Source organism: Sarcophilus harrisii, chromosome 6, assembly GCF_902635505.1.
Source record: "Sarcophilus harrisii chromosome 6, mSarHar1.11, whole genome shotgun sequence".
NCBI classification, from domain to species: Eukaryota; Metazoa; Chordata; class Mammalia; order Dasyuromorphia; family Dasyuridae; genus Sarcophilus; species Sarcophilus harrisii.
In genome coordinates this window covers 250,368,315-250,380,833 of record NC_045431.1, presented here as the reverse complement: position 1 = coordinate 250,380,833, position 12,519 = coordinate 250,368,315, and the positions used below count along the sequence as shown (strand labels likewise).

Below are 12,519 nucleotides of genomic sequence, written 5' to 3'. Positions count from 1 at the left end.
ACTGGATTGATTTGCCACTTTCTTCTCCAGTTCATTTTACAAATGAGGAAATTGAAGCAAAAAGGGTTAAAGCTCACCATCACACACCTAGTAAGTGTCTGAAATCCTATTTGAACTCAAAAAAATAAGTCTTCCTAACTCTAGACTTATACTCTATCCACTGTGCTATCTAACTGCCCTTTGATCTGATAGCCTCTTTTTAATCAATAGTCACACATTCATTTTCCCTCTAAATTTGGAATAAATGTGCTTTGTAAACTTGTAATTATAATTGGTTTAAATTTTTGTCCCACACAGAACTATTTTCCTTGCGTGGTGTACCTTGTACATTGGTTCAAAGTCAATTCTTCTCCATATGAATATCCACTGCATTTGCAACCATTTGTTAGTGATATTTACCATTGTTATGCTCTTTTTAGTTTGGTCCACATTATATTCCTATAATAGTCTGATTTTTTTTATTTGTTTTATTTTGCTTTTTAGTCTGATCAACCTCCCCCCCCCCTTTGACCCAATATTGTTCAATGTTCATAAATGTCACCTTGTAATATGTTCAGAAATGAGGAAGGAAAAGTCTAGCTTTATTACATGTGTAGCTTTATTACATATCTAGAAACAAATCACTTTTTTGTAGCGCTTTGAAATTCATGGATAATTTTTTATAGCCTACCTGGAAAGGTAACATTTGTATGTCTGTGCATTGAACAAATGAAGAAACTGAAGCATAAGGAAGGATTGTGATTTTCCCTAACGTATACAGTCAGCAAGTCTTAGATCTTCAATTAGAGTCCAAGTCTCCTTCAAAATTCTCTTTCTATTTCATTATGATTATTATATCATAATAACATTTTTCTTCTCATAATACTTCTGAATGATTTTCTTTATCAAATTTTCATATTTCATAAAAAATTTTGACTGCTATTTTAGTAACATTATTTAAAACATACAGATCATGTCATACCTCAAATCACTCTGGCTTTCACAAATAGGTTAATAATAGGTCTCAGGTGAAGCCTTAGTGGGTCATTGTTTGGGCCCTCATTAGCCTAAGTGAAAGTGTAAATAACAATTGTTTCTGTTTTTATTGGAAACCCTGAGGGTCTTCCCCACTCAGATTGGATTTTTTCTTGTAAAAGATATAATTCTTTTCCTTGAATCTCACCAAGTCTTAATCACTGAATGGGCAGTGTTTCCGTCAAAGTGAGAATTGCCAAAGACCTTAGCTTAAAAGGTCAACTGCATCCAGGGCTAACTGCAATTGTCCTGATCTCTATCTTGACACTGGACCCAGAAGTCTCTGGAGGACAAAGTGAGATGGGTAACTCTGCACAGTCTTCCCTTATTTAAATCTAACTCATTTATGCATATCATGGCATCACTTCCCTGATGTTATGGTCCTCTTCTACAATGAAAGACAAACAAGAGTCCCATTTTTTACCTATGGCAGTATTCCATTACGTAATGAATTGTAGATATACAGAATCATGTTATATATGATGCTGCAAATTAGAAGTCAAATTATTTCACAGTAGACTTCTTGCTACCTAGAGGAGGGGGGAAGGAAGAAGAGAGGGAGAAAAATTTAAAACACAAGGTTTTGCAAAGATGAATTTTGAAAACTATCTTTGCATGTATTTGAGAAAATAAAATACTGTAAAATAATTTTTATTTTAAATAGATTTAAGACTATTACTAAAGATTCTGTTTTCATTGTATAATGATACAGTGTGAGTTCTAATGCCACCTTAAATAATTTGAATTTTCTGAGCCTCAAGTTACTTCATTTATAAAATGAGGATAATAATAGTATTTATCTCATAGGATTTTTATGAGTACCAAAGGAAATAATGAATGTAAAATATTCTTCAACCCCTACAGAAAATTCAGTAGTAGTAGTAGTAGTAGTAGTAGTAGTAGTAGTAGCAGCAGCAGCAGCAGCAGCAGCAGTAATAGTAGTAGTAGTAGTAGTAGTAATAGTAGTAGTAGCAGCAGCAGCAGCAGCAACAGTAGTAGTAGTAGTAGTAGTAGTAGTAGTAGCAGTAGTAGTAGTAGTAGTAGTAGTAGTAGCAGCAGCAACAGCAGTAGCAGTAGTAGCATCAGTAGTAGCAATAGCAATAGCAGTAGTAGTAGCAATAGCAGTAGTGTTTATATTGTTATCATTATAGATTTCCCTGGCTAACTAGCCTCTATTAAATCTCCTTCTCTATATAAATTATATGGTTCTTTTGTGAAATTCTACCTTTCAGGTTTTCAGTTGGTCACTGGTAAAGAGGAGCCTAGCTTTAAAAAGTACTAGACCTTAACAGTTAAAGGCTGCAGAAGTTTTGTTAATAGGAATTAGACATCGAGTTTAGTGAATAATGTTTTCTTTTTCCTCTTTCTCTCCCAGGAGAAGGTTCTTGGTGAAAGAGTGAGAAGCTGATTCCCTAAAAGTCTTTAACTCTAGAGTTTAAATTGTTAGAGAAAACTGGTCAAGCTCATTAACATCAAGCTTGCCTATGTATGCAAATTTGGGGCAAATAACTTTACCCAACTGCCCTTTAAATTTACAATATACCAAGTGTGCACCATGTTGCTTCTGCTCCTATGTTTTCTTTTCTTTTAAAAAAATATTATATATATATATATATATATGTATACTTATACATACATACATACATACATACATAAATACATATATATATATATATATATATATATATATATATATATCCATCATTTCCTAGTAGGCTCTCTAATTGAACCAGGTCTATGTTTGAACCAATTCTTAATTCTCACAGGCTTATGAAAGCTGGTTGTTAAATTTTCGTTGTGAATATTTATACTATATTTACAACTCAGAAATCATACTTGCTACAAATCTGGGCTTGAGTTATTGTTTGTGATTGTCTAGATCAGGGCTTCTTTTTAAATTCTTGATCATTTTTTTTGTTGGTTATACATGTGAGTTTATATATATATTTAATATATGTTTCTTTTATGAATCATGTTGAGAGGAAAAATCAGAAAAAAAAGAGAAAAGAAATGAACATAGCATGTGATGACAACTCAATCTCCATAGTTCTCTTTCCAGATACAGATGGCATTTTGTGTCCAAAGATTTTTGAGATTGCCTTGGATCACCGAACCACTAAGAACCAAGTATTTTATAGTTGATTGTTTCACAATCTCACTGTTTTTCTGTAAAATGTATTCCTGGCTCTGCTTGTTACTCTCAGCATTAATTCATGTAAATGTTTCCAAGCATTTCTCATTATTTTTATAGAACAGTAATATTCCATCTCCACAACTTGTTCAGTCATTTTCCATATTCTTTGCTACTACAAAAAGAGCAGCTACAAACATTTTTTGCATATGTGGGTCCTTTTCCTTCCTTTGTGGTTTCCTTATGATACAGACCCAGTTATGGCACTGCTGCGTAACAGGGGATGCATAGTTTTGTAGCCCTTTGGACATTGTTCCAAAATGCTCTCCAGAATTATTGTATCAGATCACAATCCACCAATAATGCATTAGTGTTACAGTTTTCCCATATCTCCTCCAACATTTATCATTATCTTTTGGTTTCCTCTTAGCCAATCTGAAAGGTATGAGTTGGTATCTCAGAGTTTCTTTAATTTTCATTTCTTTAATTAATAATAATCTAAAACTTTTTTATATGACAATAGATGGCTTTAATGTCATCATCTGAAAATTGTCTGTTCATATCCTTTGACCATTTATCAATTGCAGAATGATTTGTAAATTTGACTTAGTTCTTTATGTATTTTACAAATGAGACCTTTATCAGAAACATTCATAGTAAAATATTTCCCCAGATTTGTACTTTCCTTTTAATCTTATTTGTATTTTGTTTCTGCAAAAAAACATTTTGATGTGATGTTGTCCATTTTGCATTTTGTAATATTCTTTCTTCTTCTTTGGTCATGAATTCCTCCCTTCCCCAAAGATCTAATAGGTAATTATCCCTTGGTCTCCTAATTTGTTTATGATTATCACCATTTATTTCCAAACCAAGTACCCATTTTGAACCAATTTTGGTATAGGGTATGTGGGCCAGGACTTCTTAAACTTTTCCCATTTACAACATCATTTCATCCAAGACACTTTTCTACAACCCCAGGTAAATTCATATATAAAATTGGTATGAAAAAAAAAACACAGATAATCAAAGAAATTTATTTTTAAAAAGTTTTGTTTTATATTTATATATATGAAATTTTGCTATTTATTAAACATAAGATGCAACTTGCATACTAATGAAATGAAATGGGTGTACTTGTTTATTTTTATATAAAGAATTAAATCTTGGCAAAATAGTTGATTCCTTTTGCTGCTGCCAAATTTTTCACAGCTCCCATATTGTTATGCAAACTCACGTGAGATCACAACCCACGGTTTAGGAAGCTTTGATGTAGACTTAAGAAAATATTAATAATGTAGAAAAAATGATGGAACAATGAAGATGACACAATGAGCAAAGTAATGGACTTCAAGCCAGGAAGACTTAATTGCAAATTCATCTCTAGCATTTCCACTTTTGGCAGCCCCAGTAAAGTTATGTTATCTCTCTCAGACCTTGTTTCCTCATTCACAAAATAAATATAATAATAACATTTACCTTGCAAAGTTTTAAAAATAAATTAAATGAGAGAGAATGAATAAAGTGCTTTCTAACCTAAAAGTGCTGTTTAAATGCAAGATACTATTATTAAATCCAATTCAATCAATTAGACAGGTGCATTTGACATTATATTAATTTATACTCATTCATCAGAGAAAATGCATACAGTGGAAAAAGGCTTTCTTTCTATGGAGTCAGTGGAGTACAATGAAAAGACCCCTCAAGTGAGAATCTACATTAATGATTTGGCTCTGCCATTACTGAGTTGTTTGAATTTAGCTTATGAGAATCATAAAATTTATGTTGGTCATGGCTCATAAAATCATCAATTTAGGTCATCTGATCCAAACACCTAAGGAGAGACAAAGTGGTTCAAAAAAGAAAAAGAGGCCAAAAGTTTTATTTTGATTAACAGTGAAATCTTGTCTGTGCAAACTGAATTTATAAAGACAAGATATGAAAAAGAGAAGAAGGAAGGAAAGAAGGAAGAAAAAAGAAAAGAAATGAAGAAATAAAAAAGAAGGAAAAAAGAAAGGAAGGGAGGGAGGGAGGAATGAGGAAAAAGAAAAAAGAGAAATAAAAAAGAGGGAAGGAAGAAAGAGTAAAATAAAGAAATAGAAGGGATAGGGGAAATAAGCATTTACTAACTCTATCTACTATGCTCTAGACACCAAGCCAAGCTTTTCACAAATATTATCTCATTTCCAGGCTTTTCACAAAAATGAGCTCCTTTGGTCCTCATGACAGTCTCTATTTTATAGTTAAAGAAATTGAGGCAATCAAAATAAAACAAATCATTCAGGATCATATAACTAGCTAATGTCTAAGGCTACATTCGAACTCAGATCGTCCTGGCTCTAGCTACTATTCATTGCATTTTTAAAGAATTAGTATGAGTGAAAACTTCATCATTATGAAATGAAATGAAATTAAAAAACTTATCTTGACTAACTCCAAGTAACATAGCCTTTCATGAAGCCTACAAATGAAAGTTTTTCATATGGGCAGAAACTCCCATTGCTGCTGTGGCATCCAGAATACAGGTCTTGATGTAGCACTAGAATTGGGAGAGTGGAAAATGTTGTATATCACTTACAAAGTATAGTTATTTACAAAGATATTTTCATTGATATGTAAGAAGTAACTGATGACACAGTGGAGAAAGCATGGAATTTTGAGTTGTAATAACCTGAGTTGAAATTTAGCTCCAGACACTTATTAGCAGTGTGATCCTGGGCAAATTATTTCACCTCTGTTAGCCTCAGTTTCCTCAATTTTAAAATGTGAATTAAAATAGCACCTATCTTGCAGGAGTATTGCAAGGAATAAATGAGATTTTTTTTTAATTACTTAGGCCAGTGCTGGGCCCATAGAAGGACTGAATTCTTGTTTCCTTTATTTTCCTGTATATAAGGCTTGATATTTTTCCAAAACTCTTTTACATCCATTATTTCACAGAATCTCTAAGTAGGAAGCTCAGAGACCAGCTAGTACTTATATAAGCTATATATAAAGCAAAAAGAGATATAGCTCCTACCCTCAAAGAGTTTGTATTATATTGGTGAGAATTACTACATTAAATGGGACCCAAAAAAGAAAAGGGAAAGTATTGATTGTGAAAGCATGGTAAGAAGGCCAAAAAGTCATGAGTGGACATATGAGATAAATGAAGAAGTTAGCATGGCTGGCAAAAGTGGTTCTTCAAAATAGGACTTAACTAAAGATCAGCTGAATGGGATGATTTAGTGAGGAATCAAGGATAATAGGCATGTGAGCTTGAACAATAAATGGGACACTTCCTCAAAATAAAGGAATTTTAGGAAATTCACCAATCAGAAGAAAAGGTTATAAGACAGTTAAAGTCCTGTAGTATTTAGTATCCCAGTGGCATCCAGTTATGTATCACATTTAATATCATGTTCACCAATAAAATTATATCAGTTTTTGTTGCTTAACCATTTCACAGTATCAAGGATTTTGGTGGCAAAAATTACATTTTCTGAGTCTTCTCAAAAGATATAACAAAGTCACTGGAAATAAAGTTTCCTGGATATAATATGAAATCAGATTTTTGGCTGTCATCATCAGCTCCCAAGAGAGATGATAACAGAAGTAGTTCTATTGGTCTAACTCACCGGCACAAGCTGCTTCCTGTCTTTTCCTCAAGATTCTCCACTACTGTATAACTTCCTAGAAAATAATCCTAATCCAGGTCTTGGTGCTTTGAAATATCCTATTCTCTCTACCATGCTACTTAGATGCCTTAAAATATTCTAACCATTACGGGGTCATACTCCTGATTCTTGCAATTTCTCCCTTTAATGCATTGTATGGTTCAGTCAAATTGACTTACATGCTATTTCTCATGAAAATATTTCCTTGTGTTTTTTTTTTCTCTGTGTCATTGTAATAAAGTGTCTACCATGCTTGTTTAAATCATGCTCCCTCTATATATTCAACTCAAATTACTTCTTACATGAAACATCTCTTAATCTCCTCCCATCATCATCACCATCAATATCCCTTTAGTTACAAGGACCTCTTCACACAAATTTCCTTTTATTTTGTATATATTTTGAATATCAATAGATGTTATTTCACTTATGGAATGTAAGTTCTGCTATAGAATGGAAGTTCTTTTAAACTTTGTCTTTATATTCTAGGATTCTAGTCAAATGAATAGACCATAAATAAAACCTTAATATAAGATTGTTGGCTGATCAACTCCATTAATTCACTAATAAAAACGTACAAATAAGTGAAGTTCAGTAACAGATATAGTAATCAATACACTTTGGTAGTGCTCCCATTTAGTCATCAATATGGTTCTGTAAAGAAGACAAGCAAAAGGAAGTATCATCATTTGACAGATGAAACCCAAAGAGATTGAAAGCTGCCTAAAGATATGCATATTATTAGAGGCACAGGGAGAAGTACAACCCCAGCCAATTAACTTTCCAGAACTCCACTTCTAAGATATTGATTAATCTGGAGACAAACAGAATTAGATACCATTGAGATTGATTTGTAGACTTCTCTTCCTTAGTGATTTTAAAATATGCAAATTCAATTAAAAGATGAGTTCTTTCTTCCCTTGGGAACTATCACTATTTTTCTTTAACCTGCAGGGAATTTCAAGTTTGGTCTCAAAGGTAAAGGAAAAGAAAGAAATAAGGCTTTTCTGAATAAACTCATACAAAGCCAGAATACTCTGACATCTAACAGGTAGGTCAGGATGAATCTAGCCCCTATATCTTCTTTGTATTATTCTCTTAGCACACTTGGGTGGTTTGTGAGTAGAAAGGGTATTTATTCTGGCCAAGATGAAATGACTAGGAAAAAAGGGGCAAAAAACAGGAATTCTTCAGTGTCTTAGAATAGGAATGCCCTGAGCATATTACAGTGATAAGGAAATGATTTAAAGTGGTTCCTATGTCAGGGGAAAGAAGGGAATATATGCAAGATATGTTGGGAAGAAATAAATGTTAAGATTTAGCAACAAATTGGATATGTGGGAATAAAAGATATTGAGAAGCCAAGGATTGCATAAGATTATGAGCTTGGGTATTGGGAAAAGAAATGTATTTTTCCTATGATAGTGACATATGAAAGAGATAGGTTAGGAGAAAAGTTATGGAGGTTTCTTTTCATGTGGGTTTGAAATGATGTGTTCAGGGCATTTAGTTTGAAATGTTTGATACACATTTTGCAAGATGAAACTAGAACTTTATACTAAGTGATTAAGTCTCAATGACAAATCTTTATAGAGATATTACTTTACATCTATGATGATAGATGAATTTACCAAGTAAAACTACATAAAGAAAAAACAAAACTAATAAAAGGACCCTGGACAAAACCTTGTGGTATACCTAGAGTCAATTTTTGGCTTGATATCATTGAAAACAGAAGACCATGAGAAGTGTTGGTCAGAAAGTTAAAAGGAGAACTGAGGGAGAAAAGTCATTAAATATGAGAGAGAATATCAAAGAGGAGAGGGTAGTCAACAAACATAGATTAGGTATTATTAACCATAATTTTTGTTATAGTTTTTATGCTTCTCGGAAAATTTTCTTACTACAAATGAGATCAGGTATGGAAGAAAATCTTAAAAGGATGAAAACTGAGAAAAGATAATTAGATTTCACAGTTTAGCTATCATTTGTAATTTATCCAGAGTTAATGAATATCATCTTGTTTCCTATACTCTACTTTATCGTCAAATCAGCCTCCAATCCTTCTCTTTGTCACACAAGCTATACCCTTGCACAAACTATTCCATATGACAGAAATAGTCTCTCTTCACTCCTTCCTATTTTATTCCTTAGCTTCCTTTAAATCCCAACTCAGGTGCTTCCTCATATGTGAAGTATTCCCTGATTCTTCTAGTTATAATTACACATTATCTCCTCAAATTCTATCTATTGATATGTATATATTTATGTACATATACATATGTATCCACATACATACATGCACATATATTTATACTGATTAGAACACTGCTTTGATTGTAATGTTCCTGTATACATTAATGTATTGGCAATTGCACTCTTAAAAATTAAATAAAAAGAAAAAAAAAACACTTATTAATCCCCCTGTCTAGAAATCCCAAATGTTTCCCATGGAGTATGAGAAAAAAAGTTAAGTAACATCTAAAAAGTTACAAGACTAATGGTAGGGGGAAAGCCAGAATCAAAACTCTCCTAACTTCTGGGCAGTAAACAAGCCTATCTTCACCTTTTAGACTTCACATAGTCCTTCAAACTCAATTCTATTTTCACTTTTTACAGGAGAATTTTCCTGATTTTCCCAAAATGTTCTCCGGTAATTGTGTTTGCTTTGTATTCATGTTCTTTTTCATAAGAGAATATAAGCTACTTGAAGTCATGAGCTATTTTATATTTTTCTTTCCATCTCTAATACTATGTGGCAGAATGTTTAACATATAGTAGATATTAAATAAATACTTGTTGTCTTATTGATTGATTTTGTTTATCATGTAGCTCTCTTGAGAGACAGCTAAGTCATACAGGAGATACAGAGAGTCTTAAGTCAGGAGGACCCAAGTTCAAATCCAACCTCAGAAATTTACTAGCTGTGTGACATTAGACAAGTGACAACCTCTATCTGCCTCAATTTGGTAATAAAATAGTAATGATAACAGAACATTATCTTCTTCACAAATTTGTTCTGAGGATCATAAGATGATATTTGTAAAGCACTTACAGTATCTAGTATATAGTAGGCACTTAAGAAATGCTTATCCTTTCATACCTCAAGTTATAATAAAATTGTTAGTGAGGAAGAAGATGATAATAATGAAGTCCTTTTTAACTTCTTTAAGTTCTGTAAGAACTTTACAAAGTTCTTTAAATATCTCATTTATTTAAACACAAATCATGTTCTCTTTATGCTTTCAACATATTCAGTCAATACTTAGTACACAATAAGTGATTTGTGATGCTTAAGTGATTGAATTAAGGGGAAAAATCACTAATTTCATATTTATTTTAAAAAATCTCAGATACATTAGTACTTTCACAATCAGGAGATTGAACTTGTGATTTCATTGCAATAAAACTCCTTAGATGAAGAAAACCCCTCTCCCAAAGCAGGTTGACATCTGTTCCACAGCTTGGAATTGTGTACAGTTCCTGGAACACTGAGTTTAAAATTTGCTCAGGATCCAGCAGACAATATGGATCAAATGCAGAATTTGACCTCAGGTCTTCCAGGCTTCAAGACCAATTCTCTCTGGACCATGTCATGCTTACTCCTCTTCTCAGCTAGGTAGGAACTAAAGATGAGTTCTGGTAAAAGATGCTTCAGAACTACCAAAAGGATTCTAAGCCCAGTCTAAATTACAAGAGAATATAAAAATTAGAAAACATTGTTGACATCATCTGCCTCAATCACCTCATTTTAATCCTGGAAAGTGAAGAGACCTATTCAAAGTCATACAGTTAGTGAACATCAGAGACAGAGAACAAATCCAGTTCTGACTCCAAGTTCAGAACTCTTTCTCCCAGAGCACTGTTATGTTTTTCATCCTGTAAACATTGGTCCAGGAAATAATACTTATACATCTCCATAGTTATCCCTATCATTTATTTGACATTTACATTCTTCTTTCCTCACAGATTACATCCATGGAATAAATGGCAAAATTTAACTTCACACAAGTGACTGAATTTATTCTCAAAGGGATCACAGATCGTCCTGAGCTCCAGGCTCCACTCTTTGTAGTTTTCTTAGTCATCTACCTAGTCACAGTGATAGGGAACCTTGGACTAATTATATTAATCAGGATTGATTCTAGACTTCATACCCCTATGTACTTCTTTCTTAGCCATTTAGCTTTTGTTGACTTCTGCTATTCCTCGGCCATCACACCTAAGATGGTGTTGAATTTCATAGTGGAAAAAAATACCATTTCATTCAATGCTTGTGCAACCCAGTTAGGATGTTTTCTGACATTTATGATCACAGAGTGTTTCCTTTTAGCATCCATGGCCTATGACCGTTATGTAGCTATTTGTAATCCACTGCTTTACTCAGTCATTATGTCTCAGAAAGTTTGCATTCAGTTAGTGGCTGTTCCCTATATATACAGTTTTTTGGTTGCATTGTTCCATACCATTGTCACATTCCAATTAACTTACTGTGGCCCCAATGTCATCAATCATTTTTATTGTGATGACCTTCCTCTCTTGGCTCTTGCCTGCTCAAGCACCCACACAAAAGAGATATTGATATTTGCCTTTGCTGGATTTGACATGATTTGTTCTTCATCAATTGTCCTCGTCTCCTATATTTTCATCATTGCTGCTATCATGCGTATCCATTCCACAGAGGGCAGACTCAAAGCTTTCTCCACCTGTGGCTCCCATATGGTGGCTGTCACCATTTTCTATGGTACATTGATCTTTATGTACCTACAGCCCAAGTCGAGCCACTCTCTGGACACAGACAAAATGGCATCAGTCTTTTACACAGTGGTGATTCCCATGTTGAACCCTCTAATCTACAGTTTAAGAAACAAAGAGGTAAAAGAGGCCCTGAAGAAAGCTCAAGCTAGAGGACGTGAAGCATTAAAAATGCTTCATGCCAAAAAATGAAAATGTTGGAAAAGCTGTTAAGAGGATAACATTTCCTTTTACTTATGTTGCCTTTAGAAAGTTGACTTCTGTCACTTAGATGTTAAAATTTTATCATATCAAGACTTTGTTTTGACAAAGAGCAAACCTGAATTTTGCTAAAGGTTGCAAGATTTCATTTTTGACCTCAAAATGTTACCCTTACCCCTAATACCTGCTATTTCGATATTACAAGAAGCCATGATTTTATTGTGAATATTGCATCCTTTACAACGTAACAGACACTTTTGGAGAACTATTACACTAAAAAAAGTCTTCTCTTTGTAAATCATCTGGTGCTATAGTAAAAAGAGTATACTTTAGAATCAAAAATCAAGTAGTAATCTTAACATTGATGGTTTTAATTTGCCTGACCTGGAAAAGTCCATTAGCCTCTCTGGACCTCTGTTTCCTTAGCTATAAAAAGGAGATTAAAACAATTGACCTCTGGTGATGCTTTAGGCTCCCCAGTAGATTTATAATCCCCATGAATCTGATGAAACTTAGCTAGATTGATTTCAGACACAGAAAATGCCAATTGTAGTCCATTAGTAGTACAATTCCATTCTAGAATTGGAGGAACTGAAGAAGCTTCTCCTCCACTGACATATCTTTCAAGAACTCAGGTTGCTTCTGTGCCCTGATTAAACAGCAGTGGAAGAACATTTGATATTGCTCAGAATTCCTCCATCAAAGAACGATTATTTTTTCCTGGGCAAGACTCTACCTTTAAACTTATGCTTGACCATTAGAATA

The 12,519-nt window shown here is 33.4% G+C and overlaps 1 protein-coding gene across 1 annotated transcript; it reads left to right on the top strand.

Annotated features, from left to right (window-relative positions):
• Nucleotides 1-10,773: 10,773 nt before the first annotated feature.
• On the top strand, nucleotides 10,774-11,745 carry LOC100915368 (olfactory receptor 1038). The gene is given in 1 exon segment (XM_023506400.2): nucleotides 10,774-11,745. A coding segment is annotated over 1 exon segment (969 nt). The 5' UTR covers nucleotides 10,774-10,776.
• Nucleotides 11,746-12,519: the final 774 nt, after the last annotated feature.